General features: G+C 31.2%; 1 protein-coding gene across 1 annotated transcript; it reads left to right on the top strand.

Annotated features, from left to right (window-relative positions):
- Window positions 1-6,158: 6,158 nt before the first annotated feature.
- LOC134727275 (diencephalon/mesencephalon homeobox protein 1-like) lies at window positions 6,159-18,880 on the top strand. The gene is made up of 7 exons (XM_063591654.1): window positions 6,159-6,351; window positions 6,657-6,768; window positions 14,874-14,965; window positions 15,658-15,759; window positions 16,306-16,982; window positions 17,762-17,841; window positions 18,504-18,880. Exons 2-7 carry the CDS (start codon window positions 6,678-6,680, stop codon window positions 18,662-18,664), a joined length of 1,203 nt encoding a protein of 400 aa, XP_063447724.1. The 5' UTR covers window positions 6,159-6,351; window positions 6,657-6,677; the 3' UTR covers window positions 18,665-18,880.
- Window positions 18,881-20,856: the final 1,976 nt, after the last annotated feature.

The raw sequence follows: 20,856 nt of genomic DNA, 5'->3' as shown, positions 1-20,856 counted from the left end.
TCTACTCGGATGGATCGTTATGTGACTGATTCTCAAGTAAAGTAAACTCGGGGAGAGCCAGAGCTTAACAAATTGTATATGGGCATTTATCTCCTGATGTAAACTATGTGTTACCGTCTTGTGTTGGAGGTTTGCTGTCACATTAATGTTCAAACACAAACCATGAACACATTTTTTTCTGAGTGTAGCGTTTTTAGTGTATAGCCCCATGTATCTTAAATTCATTAAACAAAAATGTTTTCTTTATATCAAACATGTATGTAATGTCTTACTTTTCATTTAAAAAAAGAAACAATTGTTATACAAAATGGCTTTAAATTGAGTAACATTACAATTTTAATCTATATTAATGTGAACAAGCCATCATGGTTTACGAATATATATACATTCTTAATATGTATATTTTTGCATTCAATTCTGGTTAATATACATTTTTCTCTTTTTGTTGATCAATAAATCGACATTAATCTGATAAAATTATAAACGATATAATAACATTATAGAACGCCATTATAACATTATAAATATGAAACAAAGATGTAGGATAAATTATTTATCCCATTTCGCTTTATAATTTAATATTTGTGACAAAGTGCAGAAATTCCCCTAGTCTAGCTATAATAGGAGTTGTTTCTAACGTCAAACTAATTGTGTCCAATGATCAGTCATTCGTTTGCATATTAGTCTGAATTCTTTACTAATTCAATTTTATTTGTTCCATAACAAAAACAAATTGCTCTTTATTCCCGATGTTTTCGCAAGTAAACTGGCTTACCGTGTCTTAGAAATAAAACCAGATTAACAGGTACCAGTTTATATACTTGTGTTTTTATAATGGCTTTTAAGTTTAACAATGTGATAAAACTGCATATTTCTGACTCTCTGTCATGCTTCATATTTCATATTTTACAACAAAATGTCATTTAAGGATAGAATTATGCCTTTACTAGAGATTTTATTCATGTAAATGAAGTTTTATTTTTTGATAAATGTCGAAGAGTTTCACAAAGGCAAACTAATGTAATCTAAAAATGGCTGATATTGTTTTATTTCTCTTTAATATACCACGACATTACATGTTGATTAAGTGTACTTTAATAAGTTTATTCACAATGCATGTAAGGAAACCATATTTCTTGTGGTTTTTTTTTTCTATAATATCAAGTACAACTCTTTTTAGTTTTGTTTAAAGACGTGAAAGTGTGAGGTCTAATATTAGTTTGCTAATTTTATAGTTTCTAAACTTTCAAAACTTTATTAAAGAAGAGAGGCGAAAGTTACCAAAGGGACATACAAACTCACAAATCGAAAAATTAACTGACAACGCCATGGTTGAAAAAGAAAAAGACAAACAGACAAACATAAGTATACAAAACACAACATAGAAACATAGAGACTAAGCAACACGAATCCCATCAAAAGGGGGGCCTCAGGTGCTCCGGAAGGGTTAGTAGATTCTGCTCCACATGTGGCACCCGTCGTGTTGCTCATGTCAATACAAACCCGGTGATAAGTCTAATTCTGTAGGTTACATTCGCGAAAAGGGAATGGGACTACAGTTACGACAAAAGAAAAATACATATATCCGCAAACATCTGTGAAATTGATATTTCATAACGATCAACCAACTTGTGATGGCGTCCGTAAGATTTACGAACAGATGATTTCAATTTCACCCTTTGGAACTCTTGTGAGCAGCAACCCTCTAACAAGGGAAGTTACTGGTAAACAGATGCTACATATATACTTGTCGCCTGTTAAAGACTGTAGTTTTTAAAACATTAACTATCCTGGTGTTTTATAGCGTTGGGTTGTGGTCTCATTGGAGTTATTCATTTGTTCATTAGTACTGATTGCAGAATAAATGTAATCCTATCTCAATAAATATTTGAATGGTGAAAAATTTGTACAAGAATTTTACACGTCATTTTTTTTCTCTCCCTCTTTTTTACTTCAATTCCTATAAAATCTTCAAGGAACTCCAATTTGGTCATCTAAAAGGTGTCTTTTTCAATTTAGATTTTTTGCATCTAAAGATTGATCTATTGTTATACAGTATGTACATAGCTGTCTTTGTAGAACTTTCGAAATTATCTGTTTATATAGACATCACTTTTCAATATGCATATTTTACATTTTTTTTTCCTTTACTGTTTTATAAAGTTCTATAAATATGTATAACAGTTTTTTATTTCTAATGTCAAGATTCTAGCTTTTCATTGTTCAACGATTTGAATTTTAATAAATAACATCATTTCTCTCAAAAGCCTGAGTCTATAAATCATATTGTGTTTCATTAATTTTATGCCTTTATTTGATCAAGTTTAAAGTATTTTTCTAAAGGATCTTTGAAGCAGTGAAATTGAATTTTATACAAATTTCATTCCTTAATCCGTTTTCGTACATCTTATAAATGTCTTTTGATATTATCATTAATAAGTATAATTATAATGAATCTGATGATGCTAAATAGATTTAGATAGCTGTCCTCTCTATTGTTACATTGGACGAAAGTTTAATAAGATTTGGAAAAGCAATATGAAGTAGTAATCCTCTAAAAAGATGAAACCTTATTTGTAAATGACATAAGAGGCCCTCAACTCCCTAAGCAGATTACGTTTAGACAGGAGAATTCTAGTTTATATTATTATTAAGATGATAATTACCCGGATCAACGGTTGGCCATGCTTCATTATAAGCCATCAAAGGAAGTTTACACCTCAAAAACAATCTGAATTTATTAGGTAGTCAAGTATACTTACTAATCAACTTGAGAGGAGGAATCAAGGAAAAATAGGATTTCTTTATTTATTGGCTTTTATCAACCCATGTTACTAAGAGTTCTTTAGACACTCAAACTTGGTATTTACTGTACAATTACTACACGTTTTGTTAGTATAGATTTTATGTCCTCTTAGAAATAGTTAGAGGGTATTGTTTTACCTGCTATCGCCACTTCTTTCTTATCGAGGATATCTCGTTTGTCTAGCTTTTCTTGTAATTTCCTTTCAGTCTTTAGATCTACATTATAAAATTTTGTTGATATCATGTTTATAATAACAGTATCAAAGAAATTTATACAAGATTAAGAATTTTATTATGCTCCTCCTGGGTTGTTGCTGTAATGGCATATAGTGTCCGTCCGTCTGTACAGTATCTCAGTGTATTTTGTTACATTCTACTCATCTTTTGTATGGAGTATTGATTTGTTTATTTGATGGTATTTTTTATAAAGTTGCCCTGCGCTGTGCCGTGTTGTCGACTTTTATACCTGTCCAGGGCAAAATCTTACTGTTTTACACTACCTTGAAATTAATGTATCCCACCTGAACATAGACGTTTCCTCACTGTTTAATACTTTTTACTATATCGCATGTTACTTCTTTTATTTTTGATGGTGTGTTTTGTTTATGCGACTTTTTGTACTTCAATGGTTTTTATAACATGAATTTGTCAGATGCTTGTGTGTTTTTTTTTTGTAAAACTGCTCGTTTTAAGATTGTAACACAGTGATGACTGTTGTACCCATATTAAGTCTGTTTTGTTCACACATCGTTGTAAATATAACGAAATTTGATGAGATGGTCGTAAAAGTGAGAGGTTTAGCGGTATAAACCCGGTTCAATCCACCATTTTCTGCATTTGAAAATGCCTGTACCAAGTCAGAAATATGACAGTTGTTGTCCATACGTTTGATGTGTTTTGTCTTTTGATTTTGACATGTGATTAGGGACTTTCCGATTAAATTTTCCTCGGAGTTCATTTGTGATTTTACTTTTTTCTTAACAGTTTGAAAAACAAGGTTTTAACATATACCATATCTTTCAATTATACGAGATCCCAATGGTTGACTGGGATTATATAGAAATGTTGTCATTCATATTTTCTAATCTGTCAGTGTAGAACAAATGTTAAAACCATCCGTATTTTTTGCCAAAAGGAGGTACGTACAATGATTATTTTAAAAGAACCTTTCAAACCTTCAATATGTTCATATGACTGCTCGAAATCAGGAGCTTTTTTAATGGTTGTCTTTTTACTTTGTTGAACGTATATCAATTATTGTGCCTGTTAAATTGATTTACAAGCCTAGACTCGGGGCGGGGCGATATATATCTTAACATATTGTAAATATAATTTTATCTTTTGTCGAATAACGTTTGCCAACCTTAGCGTTTCATTTCAAGTTATATAGTTTCGCGAGGATGCTGTCTTATTCTCTTACCAGACCATTATTAAGAATCCTTTTTTGTATATTTCGCTTCATTTATCTTTTTCCTTTAGTATATAATGCCATTATCATAATTATGAAATATGACTATACTTATAGATTATAACATGTACTTTTGCATATCTGTCATGGTATCATCCCTAGACCCCATGTTAGTCCAAGGTGTTAGCCGAGGAGTGATAACAGATCCCATATGGAAAAGGACATGTTATAATCTATTTATAAAATATCAGAATCAGAATCAGAATCAGAATAATTTATTATAGTGTCACATACCAATGCTGAAAAAATATGAAGAATCTGATTATTCTGTCTGGCTAGATAAGACATGTGTTGTCATCCATTGATATATCAGCTTTGCACATAATCAGTTCTGCTGTAAAATTGGTACTGTGAGTGTTGTTACCCAAAACTTTTGGACCGTAGAACAGTTACACAACATAGCTGTATCGGTCCAAAAGTTTTTTAATGCATAACTTGTATTTAAATTCTTATTTCAATAAATAAAGTTATCCTTTATTTCTATAATTCCTCCCCTCAAGACTTCTTGCTTTGAACAGGTACATTATTTTTACTATCTTAGGATAATTTTCATATTGCAGGAAAGCTTTACACTTAATAGATAAAGAATTCAAAAGTTGGCAATTTTCATATTGCAGGAAAGCTTTACACTTAATAAATAAAATAATTCAAAAGTTAACATTTTTTCAATAAACTTTTGATTTTTTACCTGTTTTTTTATTTTAATTTTTATTTATCAATATAATTTTTTAATGATTATTATATTGGCAATACTCTTGTTTACAAAAAAACATGTCAATTTTTTCTGCAAAATGTTCAATGATGATAACTAAAAATGATATATGCAACGTTATTGACCACAGGTTAGGTTTGTGAGAAGAAAGCACATGGCCATCCATATTATTTTGGATGCGTAAAATTGTTTTTGTAAATTGTTAATAATAATCGTAAAACATTATATGAAATTTCATTATTACATTAAGAAAACAAAGAATAGCGTTGATATTAAATGACCCATTTTAATTTCTTCTTTTACTGTTCATTTTATTTTTATATGAGGCAATTATTATTCCTTTTCTGTAGGTCATACAATTACCACTTCATGATACTGAATCAAATGGAAGCCTTTATGTGAAATTCAAATCTAAAAATAAAGAATTTTTATTTTGATTCAGCAACGTGAAATCTATTCCAAAGTTACAAGAAAATATTAACAACGATTCTATAATTATTGTAAAATAACGTACAAGGGTTTCTTGTTAATTGTGATCCCGAACGTTCTTGACTTTATATAACTTATTTACTGGAAATATTTCTTTTAAAAAACACTAGTTTTAAAAGGAAGCTAGATCGACGGAGATTATTCTGTTTTTCTATTTTATGTATTATTATTATTATATAACTGTTTGTCTACACAACATAATAAATAGTCTTTTGTAAGAGCTATTCGATATATTCATTATATTTATACTTTGTCTAAGAAATCAGACAATATACCTGCAATTTAGAGAAGAAGCTGGTAAAATTTACTCTTATTTCCAACTCAATTTTCAGTACGACTCTGGTATCATTTTGGTTTGTTCCTTTTCTTCTAATCTAATTGTAGTGCTTGATATTCCATTAAGGAATTGAATGTTAAACTAAAATATAATATAATTACCTAATCTTCAGTGATTTACGGGATGGTAATGTAATACCACAGTTATTGACAAGTAAAACAAAAACAAAGTATTATTTTTGTTCTATTCAGCATCAGTTATTTCCTAATTCAATTATTAATCGATGAACACGTGTAAGACAGTGCGTTCGTGTTGCCATTCTTCCTCCGGTAAACCCACTTTGTCAAGCACATTTGATATGTCACCAATGATTATCCTCGTAATCATATGGTGGGCATGGCTTAAAGCCTGTCTTTGACTGTCTAATTGAAGATTACATGCCATAAACTGAATTACTGAAGATGTTTGCAAATCGGAATCAGCAATATTACAAATTATGATAAAACACTTAGTGAAGTAAGACTCACTGATGCTTGGAGATAGTGAGTAAATTATATTATCTACGGAGAAGAGATCATTCTTTGGAGTTCGCCATTTAAGGTAAGGCAATTCTTTATCTCTGACAAAATAAATGTGATCTTACTTTGTGTTTAAACATAATTCAGAAATTATTTTTTTCATTTTCATTTCTTCACTTGTTCCTATACAAGGTAGTTACTATAATTTTCTTTGATGTATTTTAACTTTATTTTTAATCCTTTTTAATCATTCTGAAAGTGATATTTTAACTATTTTTTAAAGAAGTCTTTTGTTTACAAATTACAAAAATCATTTAAAATTATAGAATTTTACGATTTATTTATGTCAATATTAGTTATCTAATTTGTTGATTTTTTTTTATTCAGGTTGTAAGATTTGTTGTAAAGATGTTTTGCTTTCACTGTCCACCAAGCTTCCACCCAGCCGCTCGTCAATATGGTATGGATCTAACACCTTACCAACATCACCACAATCCTTGTAAGTATTTACTCATTATACTTTTTTTTAATTCTTTTTTTTAATTACACTTTATTTTCTTGTATTATTCTTCATACAGTAGTTAGTGTTTACAGGAATCATCATTGATATGGTCATTGTAAAAAATATAACTGTTTACAAAACTTTTAATTTTTCGTTTTACTAATTATCAATAGTATCACAAAATTAAAGGATTATCTACCTAAGGGAAAGAATATATTAGCTTTACAGGGCAAAACCTTTCTGAGTTTTTGTTCTTTACACTTCGTGCTTTATTTAGCCTTTTTTATTCGGGCGTCACTGCTGATTTTTTAAAGACAAAACGCGAGTCAGGCATACAAATTTCAATCTTGGTATTTATGATGATTTTGTTTAATGTAGTTTCAAATCTTCAACCTTGTCCATATATTTTCTGTTAGTTTCCTATGGTAATTTGCAGATCTTTTCTAAACTCTAATAGGTGAAAGCGCTTCTAAATCAAAATAATTAAATGATACGAAATACAAAATATATATCAATTCGAATATTTCAAAGGCTCCTTTGAGTGATGACATTTTAACCAGAAACGGTTATCACAAAAAACAAAAGTTTCATCTCTTTCTTTGGTATACTGGTGATTCGGCTGCAGTTTGTCTTTTTTCCCTTTTCCTATTTTCGTAGTTTCCTTTTACTCTTTCATTTGTTACCGTATATGCAATATCTGAAAACATAATCTAAGAAAATTTGAGTTTTCTAAATGTACTAACTGCATAAATAACTGGACTGTTTTGTAAGGTACGATTTCACACAAAATGGCATTTAAAGAGAAAGTTTTAGAATACTTAGTGGAAAGTAGAAACAGTAAATCGAAAAAAGATGAATGATCGCATACCTTTTTATCTACTCAATTTCATTTATACCTATATATGATTTTTTATTTAATTTTACATTTTCGCATTTTCACAACTTTTGCTCATATTGAATACTTTCAGTATATCATCCAAACATTTAAATTCAAAAACTGTTTTTTTTTTTAATTTTGTTTGTTTGTTCTTCATAGTTACATGTATTGTATAAACTAGATAGTGTAAAGGGGGGGTTAAGAATAATAATAAAAGGACATGTTATGGAAGTACCCTTAAAGTCTCATCATCTGCATCATCATGTACGACCCTAAAGTCTTATTCACATTGCTATATTTTGTTTTGATAACAGAAGTAGAAAATGTATTTATTTGAATAAGAATAATTTTATCATCAGTAAAGTTCGTGTCTTGATATATGTTGTCTGTACCAAAAAAAAATCGCTAGCTTTTTATCGTCGTCTTCTAACTAAAAGGAGATGCTGTTAATAAGAACATCCCGAATTTCGAACAGCGGTTTACTATTATTGCCTTTATTTATGTTCCCTGTATGTTAGAACATTTGCAGCAGCTCTGTGAGGGTTTCTTAGGTAACTTGTCGCAAGTCCATTTCTAGTCATTTCCAACCTACTGTTTTTCCTGGATGTATCTTAAAAAGTAAAATCACAAAAATACTGAACTCAGAGGAAAATCAATTAGGAAAGTCCATAATCACATGGCAAAATCAAATAACAAAACGCATCAAAAACGAATGGACAAGAACTGTCATATTCCTGACTTGGTACAGGCATTTTCAAATGTAGAAAATAGTGGATTGAACCTGGTTCTATAGCGCTAACCCTCTCACTTTAATAACCGTCTCATCAAATTCCGTTATATTAACATGATGCGTTAAATAAACAGTGAAGACCTGTTGGTGACCTTCTGCTGTTGTGTTTTTTTATTTTGGTCGGGTTGTTGTCTCTTTGACACATTCCCCATTTCCATTCTCAATTTTAGTCACAATTAATAAAATAGTCAAAATATGGGTACATCAGTCATCATCGTATAATAATTTTAAAAGGGGACAATTTAACCGAACACAAAAACATCTTCTATCTACGAACACATTAATTGATTTGAGTGTCTGACGTCAGAATGTGATGCCGTTCATGTTCCTTTGCATTAATAGAAGTATTTGTTCCTTCATGAATGTATAGAAAATATTTGGCAATTAGCAACAACCTATTAAATCGGAGAAAACTATTGCAAATGAGGTTTGTCCAATATCAACCGAATGTGTTTAACTAACGTAGTCAACACCATAAGTTCGTGAAATCTTGCTTTATAATAACAATAAAATTCCTAAAATTAGTGAAAAATTTGATATTCAAGCATATTATGATATTTCACCCTTTACACTTCTTTTTCGATAGAATCTTGATTGTACATGGAGTCAACGGAAATAGACATCAAAATGGCAATTTTAAACAAATACGATATACATACAGGTTCAGATAAACGACAACAGTTGAGACGTCACCAACGTTCACACATGAAGCCATCTAGTTTAATTTGAAACTTATTTAATACATTGCATAGGGTATCACTTTTCTTAAATTGAGTGAACTACGAAATCCTTCATATCTAATTTCTAATTCATTTGTTAGGATAACGTAATCCCAGGGGTCCTGTGGATAAGGTACTTTATTTATTCGAGCAAAACCTAGGCATAAAAAATATTTATTTCCAGCTTTTTTCCCAAAGCAAGTGTTCGTCATATTTAACATGATAAATGTTGTTCAAAACAAAACATCGAAAAAATAATGATAAAAATTGCCAGGAGCACCAATTTCATACAAGTAAAATTATGTTCTAGAAAAGTATGGACGTTTTAATATAATTTGTCCACATCTCATGGGGTATAATTCAATAACAAGTGAATGAAAATATAGAACTTAAATTGAGTATACAGTCAATAAGAAAACAAATATGTAATGTAACTTAACTTGTTTTACATCGTACCGTGCCCTCATTAAATTTCTTTTGGGTTTTTAGCATAAAAATTGGTTTATCTTTACTGTCGGTTATGTTTTTTTTTTTTATTTTATCACAGAAAATTTAACGATTGAAACATGAAGAACATGAGTTAGAAAAAAAGAAAACAAAACAAAATACTAAACTCCGATGAAAATTCATGAAGGAAAGTCACTAATCAAATGGCAAAATAAAAAGCTCAAACACACCAAATGAATGAATAAAATATTCCTGACTTGGTACAGGCAGTTCTTAATATAGAAAAGAGCGCATTAAACCTTATTTTAAAGCGAGTTAAACCTCTCGTATGGTAGTCTCAAATTCCAAAGCCAATTTTAATTTTTAACTTTTAATATATTTTGTTTGAATTCATGCATGATTTCTATACATTTTTGTTCAAAAATGATATTGAAATGATTAACACAATTGACATGTTTTACCCCCTTGTCTGTCTGTCATTTTACTCTGGAGACTATAGCAGTCTCAATTTTACTCAAGCACAAGAAGCGATTGCGCTCTATATTACGATGATATTTGCATCGCAAGTTAAGTGATATTCTGCAAATAGCTACCTAACCTGTACTTTTTTGTTGCAATCTTTCGACAGTTTCACACACAAATATTCGTTCAACTTCTTTGGTTAATTACAGTATACCATTTGACCCTGAGCATGACATTTGTAAATACTGTATCGTATACCGAGTTTTTTTAAGCGATTTAGGAAACTTACCAGTATTGACACCATCGTGTACATGATTCTCATTAGATTAAACAAGATAAAGAAAATATAACTGTCAACAAAAACCGTTGTTGTTGTTTAATTCCATTCAAAGTCCCTGTAAAAATGTGCAGGTATCTACTTCCATTATTCAAACATCCTTGGAACAAGAGTTTATCAAATGTCTTTACTAATAGAGAGAGGAAAGCTAACAAAGGGACATTCAAACTCGGAAGTCGAAAATAAACTAACACCACAAAGACAAAAAGAAAAGATGAAAGATAAAAACAAAAAAACAAATAAAACAACAGCATAGAAAACACAGCATCGGAAACTAAAAACTGAGCAACACGAACCCCACAAAAATATCAGACTTGACCTCAGATGCCATTGTTCAACATGTGGCATCCGTCGTATTGCTCATATAAGTACAAACCAGTTGAAAGTCTCATCCTGTAGGTAACATATTGGGGGAAAGGAGGACAGGGTTATGGATATGACGATTGGAACATATTAGTTGCTATGTTCGAAGGGATGATTTTAACTTATAACTCTTTGTATATCAGCTTCCTTATGACAAATACTTGATATAAATGATATAAAGGATATAAATCTAATTATAACCTTTGTCACATAATTACTATGCATATACGTTGCAAATAAAGGCAACAGTAGTATAACGCTGTTCGAAAGTAGTAAACCGATAGGAAAAAAATCCGGTTTGCAAACTGAAACCGAAGCAAATACATCAGCTATAAGAGGAAAATAACGAAACAACAGAAACAATAAAGTGCAACAAAGAACAAACGACAATGCATCACACTCAGAAATGAATTAAAAGATACCAACTGCCATTTTCCTGACTTTGAACAGGAAATTTTAACTAAAAATGGCGCTTTAATGGCATTTTTGAATATAACACTAAAATGGCAACATTACATGACAGGAATACAGTACAAATGAATGCAAGAACTTCAAGACAGTGAAATACACAAATAAACAACACATGATATACCGTATAGCGGGTTATTTTCGCGGGGTGTTAATTTTCGTTTATTTTCACGGATAGAACAAAATCGCCAAATTATAATCCGCCAATTTAAAAGTGCACATGCAAAGGTATTGATAAAAGTTTAGAATCCGCCAAAATAATAACCGCCAAAATATTTCGTAGACCTTCATCAATGAAAATCGCGAAATTTTACACCCGCGAAAATAACCCGCTATACGGTATTTCGACACGCTAACCACAAAAGAAAAACGAACACGTAAAACAAACTGAAGAGCACATACAAACAGAGCAAACGTGTGTAGTTTCAACGATTTTTTAGCACTACCTACTCTGTAGCAACTCACAATCAAAATAATCCCTCGAGCAGAGCTCTCGGGATTAAACTGCTGTCTCGGGTTGATACAGGTGCAATATTCTCTATATTATAACGTGTAAAATTAATTTGGAGTTTGAAATGAATGTGCGCATATTACTTTCCCTCAAAGCTCTTCAACTTTGTCCTTGTTTTGCATTATAACCATTTTCATCTGAGTTTCAATGATGGGTTTATGTAGACGAAACGCACGTCGGGCGCATTAAATTATAAGCCATGTACCTTTGATAACTATATTCTTACACAATTGTCCAGTAAAATATACACATATGAACACTCCTCTGAGTTAAATTTTATGGTCATGTCAACTTATATTCATGAGCAGTCAGAGAAAACTGTCTGTTGGTATTTCCTTTATACGAGAATATAATGACTTAATTTAAGATAATATGATTGAATATAATTACAATATTCGATTAGTTTCTCGTTATGGTTTTGAAACTTTATCCTATAGTCATGGTAGTGTTTCCTTTACAGTATAAAGTAGTACATGTTATAGAGATAACTTATATTTGTAATATACAATTAACTTCAATCTTCCTAGTGTTATGTGTATATGTGGTTTCAAATTGTATAAATAAGGCGTAATTATATATATTAAAAAAATGATAAATCCTCTTCAATGTTTATAGGAATTAAAGTGTATCTTCATACTATATTTCTATTTGTTTATTTCAATTATCTGTAAATAACAGATAAAATGGTTATTTAAAAGTACTCTTTTGGCACGTACACACCGGTTGACACAAGTGGAAAGCCCTGCTTTTCAGAGCACCTGCTTTTATTCCTGGGTTTTGGTGGTGTACCTGTTACTCATTTTTTGTTTTCTGTGGTATAACTAAGGAATTTTGATGGACATCCCACTTAGTTTCCAATCTTATCTTTTTAACCTAATATGAAACTAATGAGAACACATTTAATTTCGTTAAGTACTTATGCCATACCCAGTCGAAATACAGTAATCGACAATGAAAAATAAGTTAACAATTTTGTTTTATATGTTTGTTGTGTTAAAGACCTTTTTCTATACCGTTCTAAAGAAAAATAGTGCCTACTCATGGGTATGATTTAGCAGGGAAAAGTGTATAAAGAAATAACATAGATTTATCTATTGTTAGTTGTTTTGTGTGTGAAATAAGGTAAAGTTCTTTTTTTTTACCGTCAAGAATTCTTCAGCGGTTTGATTATTTCGAATTATTTGATCCATGATAAATAAGTTTCGAGTCTGAGGTATTTCATTCACGAAATCCAATGTCGCACATGATTCAGTCAAGTATAGATTGAGAAATATATACGACAGAAATAGCTTTTGGTTTTTTTTTTCTCCATAAACTCACTAGATTTCTCATCACAACACACTAGCGTCTTCTAGACCAACCAAACTCTCAGAAGGCGGCTTTTCTGTGACAATTTGAAGCTGGAGCTTTACAGAGTCTAATCTACGTCGCTGTTTGATAACAAAACATATATTTTTTCTGAGGAATAGTGTTTCCAAATGTTCTATTGCAAAAGTAACAAGATGTGGTCTTGGGGAGATAATTTGCACCATTGTCTTTGCAATCTTGTTTTATAGATTGGTAATGCAAATGACATTTTCTAGCATTGTAGGAGATCATAGTTTCACAAGTGAAAATAAGTCTCGAGTTTTTAGGCTTTGTTCTTCTTATTAAGTTCAGAAGTATTTAAAATCCAGAGTGCCAGTTAAAAGCAAGTCTAGCTGGTTGTTAATTTATTGCCTAAGTTCATTGTCTTATTTTTTCTTCTAATGCTTTGAACTATTGTTATTATTGAAATGATTAACAAATTCCTGCGACATTTCGTTTCTGTAGGCAATAAAATTATGTTGCTTTTTATCACTAATGAATTCACTATATTGATATTTTATAGTATTTTATCCGGCTTCGCTTCTGATAGAGCTTTTAATTCTACTCTTTGTCAGAAAAAAAGTGTCTAGAACATATTGTGGCTTGTGTTAATTTCGATAGAAGCTAATATTTCTTGGCTATCCTAATATAATTTATCTATTAAATGAATCCTGGTCTAAACACGACGTTTAGCACGTTGTTTTATTCAATCAAAGACCAATCGTTAAAGCATCTCTCACGCTACAATCCGTATGCTGTGACAAATAGATCAAACTAATTCCTTCTGGCACGCAAGCGTGTGCAAATGGAGAAATGTGATAGGACTTTAATCATATTTACACACACTATTAAGGTATCCTTGTTGTAAGAAATCTTATAACTCCCATCGGTTCAATTAAATTACCTTTGAAAATTTAAACCTTGTAAGACACAATTAATGTAATGATGACTGTGAAAATGTCATACAAAAGCCGGAAACCAGAAAGCACCTGCTTTCAGCTAATTAACTCAACAGGAATTTCTTACCTGTCAGAATCATACAGTTCACAGATGCTTTGATAAAAATTAAACAGTGCATATGAGCTTTGAACGGTTCTAGGTTTTCTCTTAGATTTCAAATATCAAGGAGTGAAAGTAAATATTTCCTTTGACGTCTTTGTAATGTAATCTAATTAACGGGACTTTTTCATTTAATTAAAAATTCTCGTTCACTCTGACATGTTACTTTACTTTACCAGAAACCTACAGTTTTATATGTCTCTGTTTGAACATAGAAATGTCACGTCTTCTACGTGTACGTGTATATGATATGTAGGTTGGGCTGGGAATCATAAATAGAAAAAAGACCTTACCCGGCCAGTGAAAAAACCCAAATATTTTCTTAAAGAAATGTGGAAGATACTAAAAGGCGTACTCATAAATCGTTGACAAACCGATAACGTCGTGTCAAAAACAGAAAAACGATCAGAAGAAAAACAGCCATTTACAAAACACAACATAAAAAAACAACACGAATCTAGCCAAAACAAGATTGATCTCGGTTTCTCTGGAAGAAAAATCAGGTCATTATATAAATCTTTATGATAAATAACGCTTTGCGAACATTAATAAGATCGCTTTGTGACGAAGGCTGAATGATTGTTAGAAGTAATATCGCAAAAATGCTAAACTCCTAGGAAAATTCAAAAAGGAAATTCCTTAATTGAATGGCTAAACCAAGGGCTCAATGAATAACAAAAAACAAATGAAATTAAATTAGTTATTTTTTTTGTTAATTTTAGATTCAGGATATGGTTTACATACAGAGTTCCAGGATGACAGTTTTGCAAGACGCAAACAAAGAAGAAATCGTACAACTTTTACTCTTCAACAGGTATTCATTTTTCTACCGAGCATAACTATGTATCTACATGATCTCTTTATTTTTATGACCATTCAGTGAACATGGAGATTCGATATTGTGAGTGGGGCATGATGACAAATGTATGCATAATCGAATATTTCTAGCACATATGTGTCTCATTATGTGAACTTCTGTGATAGAACTTAGAATAATTATTTTGAAGATTTGTAAAACAATTGTAGATAAAACGTATCTCTGACGTAGTGTGCTAAGAACAATTAGACACAAGAACAAAACATCAACAATGAATATGGTATCAAATACTTATTAGATATCAATTACATTGAATCGATCAAGTATCACTTCTTCATTTAAAAGAAATAAATAGTTTGTTGAGAAATGAAGATTCTATGAACGGGTTTACAAATATAATTGTTTTGTAACATGACCTAACGAAAAAAATAATTAATATTGTCAGATGTTATTACTCATAATATACATAGAATATGTTTAGTCCCGAACTCTCTGAATCAAAGGTTCATTTGTTTAATTCAGTATATAATGCAATTTTTTAAAGCATCTTAGTCCTTTACATTACTTCATTTTGCATGTTGAGACAACGTGTCACAATTTCCGGTTTGAAATGTGACAGGTTCATATGCAAAATATTTTAATTAAAAGTTCGAACCTAGCGTTCATCTGGTTTGTTTTATTCTTCTTAGCTTGAGGAGTTGGAGAAAGCATTTGCACAGACTCATTATCCAGACGTATTTACACGAGAGGATTTAGCCATGAGAATAAATCTAACAGAGGCAAGAGTTCAGGTATTAATAATAATAATAATAATAATAATAATAATAATAATAATAATAATAATAATAATAATAATAATAATAATAATAATAATAATAATTATTATTTTAATGTTCCAATTTTTCTTAATATTACCAATACAGTAGAGCTTATTTTTATTTCATTTCACCGTTTGCAAGTTATGCCTTCAGTCTTCTTTTCAAATCTTTATGTTTTACGAACCAAAACAATGCAGGATGAGTACAACGCTTTTTTAACAAGTAGTCGTGTGCCATTGCAAATCAAATAATGTTACATTGTATATTTGAGAAAATGTATGTAGTTAAGTAAAGTTTTCTTTTGCATATCTTTTTGGCGGTTTATCTAATTTTATCTATCGTCCTTTATTGATACGGTGAAATGACGAAAATAAGAATTGTACCACTATCGCCGTCCAGTAATTTTTATCGAAGAAAATGTCCTATTGCCATTATTTGGGGAGGGGTATTTTTGCATCTTTATATGACCGCAAATCAGATCCAGAGATTCAACGATTTATTTGTTTTTTTTAAATGAAGGTTTGGTTCCAAAACAGAAGAGCTAAATGGCGCAAAAGTGAAAGATATACTGGTCAACCTAAGCATAACAAAACTGAGATGATAGATGTTGGAAACGAGGAATCACATGACACAACAATAAACCCTTTGTCAGACGATCAAAGTGACATTGACCTTGAAAAAGTAACAAGCTCTGAAATTTGCGTTGACATGTGTCAGTCTGATGACGATCATGACGATGAGTTTTTGAATGAAGAACCGGGATCAGTTGAAACGGCAGAAAATAATTCTAATAGTGCAGAAAAAACAAATGAATTGGAAAATGAACACTTTCAAGACGAACATAAATCAAACGACATATCACAAGAACCAGACCATTCTAGAAATGACAATACAGAAGATGAGACATCATCAATATGTAATGATCAGTCATCGGCAAGCACATCTAAAGACAATGATATCAAACCTCCGACCCCTCCAGCTCAGTCATCATCTTTACGGACGGGACTTAACTTCCTGTCAACACCTCAGCATATGTGTCCTTCGTCATCACTTCTGATGAACATGGCAAACCAATCACAAGACAATATCTTTCTGCAGAAACAACAACCATTCCTGCAAACATCTTTCATGCAGACATTGATAGCTCTCAATAATAATGCCAGCACTAGGCCTCCAATGATGCCACTTATGGAAGGGTAAGTCATATATAAACTTTTATAACAATTATATTTTAAGCTGTAACAACACCCGTACACTGAGATCACAAAATAAAGTTGAGAATCTTATATTTGCAAAATGCATATGAAATAGAATATATATCAGAAGACATTTCCAATGTCGTTAAAAGGGAAGTATAAAATTATTTTTTTCATTCTATCTAGATGTTTTATATATACATCAAGTTTAAACATAAAATGTTCCTATGTTGTTCCTTGAACTCCGAAAGATTTTTTATTTCCAAATCTGAAGCCTTTTTAGAAAAGTAATTTGTTATACTAGTATCTATCAGATTTATAGATATTTCTTAGCAATTGGCGTTGGGTATGCTCTACTGCTTTACACTCAGTAAGACGACCTGGTTGCATATGATTGGTTGTTATTATCATATAATTGGTTCGACTTATTGTTTGTCTTTTGCTCTATAACTAAGATTAGCAATTTCTTGACGTCTCTAGACGCACCATTCTATAAATTGTTTGCAAAGAAAGTGAATAATTCATTAAATTGAAAGACAAATTATTGTAATCCCTTCATCAACACTTCATATGTCAATTGAACACGAACTGTAGAATTAAATTTATATTTACTTAGCCATTGAATGTGTTTTTATGAAATTGCCGTCTTACAAGATTATATTGTTAATTGGTTTCGTTAATTTTGAAAGTCGATGACCTAACTTTCTTAATTAAATGATAAGATTAAAAAAGAGATGACGAGTTGCTTAATAATTATGTAAATACTTCATATCTTTCAGAAATCAGTACAAAAACTACTTTGAAAATTACTTTACACCACGACATTTTCTACCAACCATGACTCATCCAGCTTTTAAAGGTAAGACACTTCACAAAGCAGAAACAAATTCTTTAAGAGACAAAAAATCAAACACCGCTTTCACAAAAATTCAAAAGAGTTCAGAACATGACTATTCACTATGGAACCATACATAAACAAGTTTTCTCTGTCGGAACAACTTATAAACTTCTAGATTTGCGGGTTTTTATTGTTATACTATTTCAAAAATTCACTTCTTTCTATATCGAGATTTGTTGTTTAAACTTGCGTTTTTAGAAATTTTCCTGACATCAGAAGTGAATTTCTTTTTTTCTTTTTTTGTGGATCCTGTAAGTAAAATTAAACATAATTTTGTAGTACTCATTTTTAAATGAAAACAACACGTTCTACATTTCATGCGTGCACAGCGCATTTTATTGATATCTGTAAATTCTCTCCAGTATCATCTCTGGTGTTGTGGGGTCTCATATGCCACCCATATTATATCCAGATTTTGATATGATTCAGTATGTGAAAACTGGTAACGGTTGGGATTGTCTTTAGTTTTCACAAATTGAGGAATATGGAAGAATAAGTTATGAACTATGAACTATTCTAGGACCATAGAAAAAGCTTTCAGTAAACAAATATAACATAAGTAGTTTTTGTTTGGAAGAGGTAAATTATGTGCTAATATGATTCTCTTTTTTAATGTATTATAGCGGCTTGTTTACCATTTTGTGGATGCTGCAATAAGAAACCAGAAATATCAACACCAATGCTACAGCCAGATCAAAGAACATCTAGTGTAGCAGAACTACGAAGAAGAGCCAGGGAACATTCCGAATCACTATGTACGACACCGATACATGAAAACCATTGAGCTGGAGTACTATTGATATAATATAGGCAAATCCTGGTACGATCTTTTGTTAAATTGTTAGTGGTACTGGAAAGACGTTGATGAATTCAAAAACCATTGCTGTGATAGAAAATGTAAAAATTGGGCGAATCAATGTACACCCACAGTTGTGTATAAGCCATTTGCTTTAATGAACAAGTTTATGGTTAAATCGTGTATATTTAACTTTAACATATTGAAAACAATGTCATTTCGAATATTTTTGAGAAAGATAATTTAGATAGATATTTTCCATGAGTTATTTCTATTGAGTATTTGATATTTGAAATTGTGTAATTAATCATAATATGTATTGGATATTAAAGTGAAAATTAGTAAAAAGGTATTTGTTTTATTGTCCTATAGATGAATCAGATCTTTTGTTTGTTTCTTTTGTGTATTTTGTTTTCTCCGGAGTAAACCTTGAGGACTATATAGGAGAATTAACAACCGGTCGTAATGACGTACAATAGTATTCTACTTATGCGAATGTCATACAAGTGAGAGGTATAGCGCTTTAAAACCAGGTTCAGTCCACCATTTTCTACATTTGATTTTGCAAGTTCCAAGTCAGGTATATGACAGTTGTTGTCTATTTGTTTGATGTGTTTTATCATTTGATTTTTCCATTTCATTATGGACTTTCCGTTTGGACTTTTCCTCGGAGTTCAGTATTTTTGTGATTTTACGTTTTACACCCATTTAAGGGTTTGTTACTTTTCTATCTAATGTGATATTTTTGTGCGAAACAAAACATCAGACATTTGCAACAAAAGTTAATTTTGTCTGTTTTCTCTACGCCCTTTTCCTTTATAGTTTCTTGCGTTTTATATCCATGGCTTGTGGTCAAGAACCGAATATAGAGTATTGCAGAAACTTGCAGACTGGAATCGTTATCAATCATTTACTATTTAAAAAAAAAAATCAAAATCACAAGAAGAATCATCAGTGTTGCCTTCAATGCCCCGGCTAGGGCTAATTCCAGAAAAAAACCCATGATGAACGTATAATCCAAGATAAAATGAGGGAATAGGAGGATCTTCGAGACTGGTTGTGTCGAGTGTAAACTTCGTCTACTTGGCATGCATCACTCGGCATACGGCAGATAAGGTCAGAATGTCACGATATAAATAAAATAGATACCGAACTCGAATACAAGGGAAATTTATAAGGGAAAGACCCTTATAAAATTTAAGAATACATAAAACGAATTGAAAACAACTGTAATACAGGTATTCCTTATTTGGTGCAGGCATTTCGATTTCCCTATGTGGAAAACAGGTTTTACAAAAGTACAAAGGTAACCAAAAGTTCATAATCAAATGGCAAAAGTAATCGCTCCAACACATCAAACTAATTAAAAACAACCGTCATATTTCTAGGTACAGTCATTTATTGTAGAAAATGACGAATTAAAGCCGGGAACCCAGTTGGTAAGTTTCAAATCGGGCGACTATTATGGTATCTTTAGATCCAAGACAACAAATAAAGGCAACAGTAGTATACCGCTGTTCAAAAACTCATAAATCCATGTTCAAAAAACAAAATCAGGGTAAAAAACTAAAACCGAGGGAAACGTATCAAATATAAGAGGAGAACAACGACACAACATTAAAATGTGACACACACAGAAACGGACTAAGCATTAGACAAAATCCTATGAGAATAAGAAATATAACATCAAAACCAAATACATGAATTTGGGACAGATAAGTACCGTGACACGTCTTATAGTAATGTGAATTCACACTGGTAAGTTTCAAATCGGGCGACTATTATGATATCTTTAGATCTAAGACAACAAAAATAGGTGTCGAAAGATGAAATACCAACACATTGTATAGGTGAACAATTTCATAATTCGATAGAGAGAAAACAAATCTGGGTTAAAACCGTTCTTCTTTATGTGGCACTTTAGTATAATTTTGGCCCATAATAATAGATACTTTTTCTCGTCCTTTTTCTAAAAACATGTTCATTGAAAGGTACCAAGACCTTTTTGATAAACATTCTATATTAACTGCTCAACTAATGCACGATTGTCTTGAAGCACAGATTCTGAGTACTGGCGGTTTTTTTTTTTCATCTTAACAGCGCGTTATCATATTCGTGTGCTTGTCATTTTGAATATTACTTTAACTGTTAAGTCTTTTTTTTTGTGATATCTATTTGGC

Source organism: Mytilus trossulus, chromosome 7, assembly GCF_036588685.1.
Source record: "Mytilus trossulus isolate FHL-02 chromosome 7, PNRI_Mtr1.1.1.hap1, whole genome shotgun sequence".
Classification (NCBI taxonomy): Eukaryota; Metazoa; Mollusca; class Bivalvia; order Mytilida; family Mytilidae; genus Mytilus; species Mytilus trossulus.
This window is presented reverse-complemented; position numbering and strand designations above follow the sequence as displayed.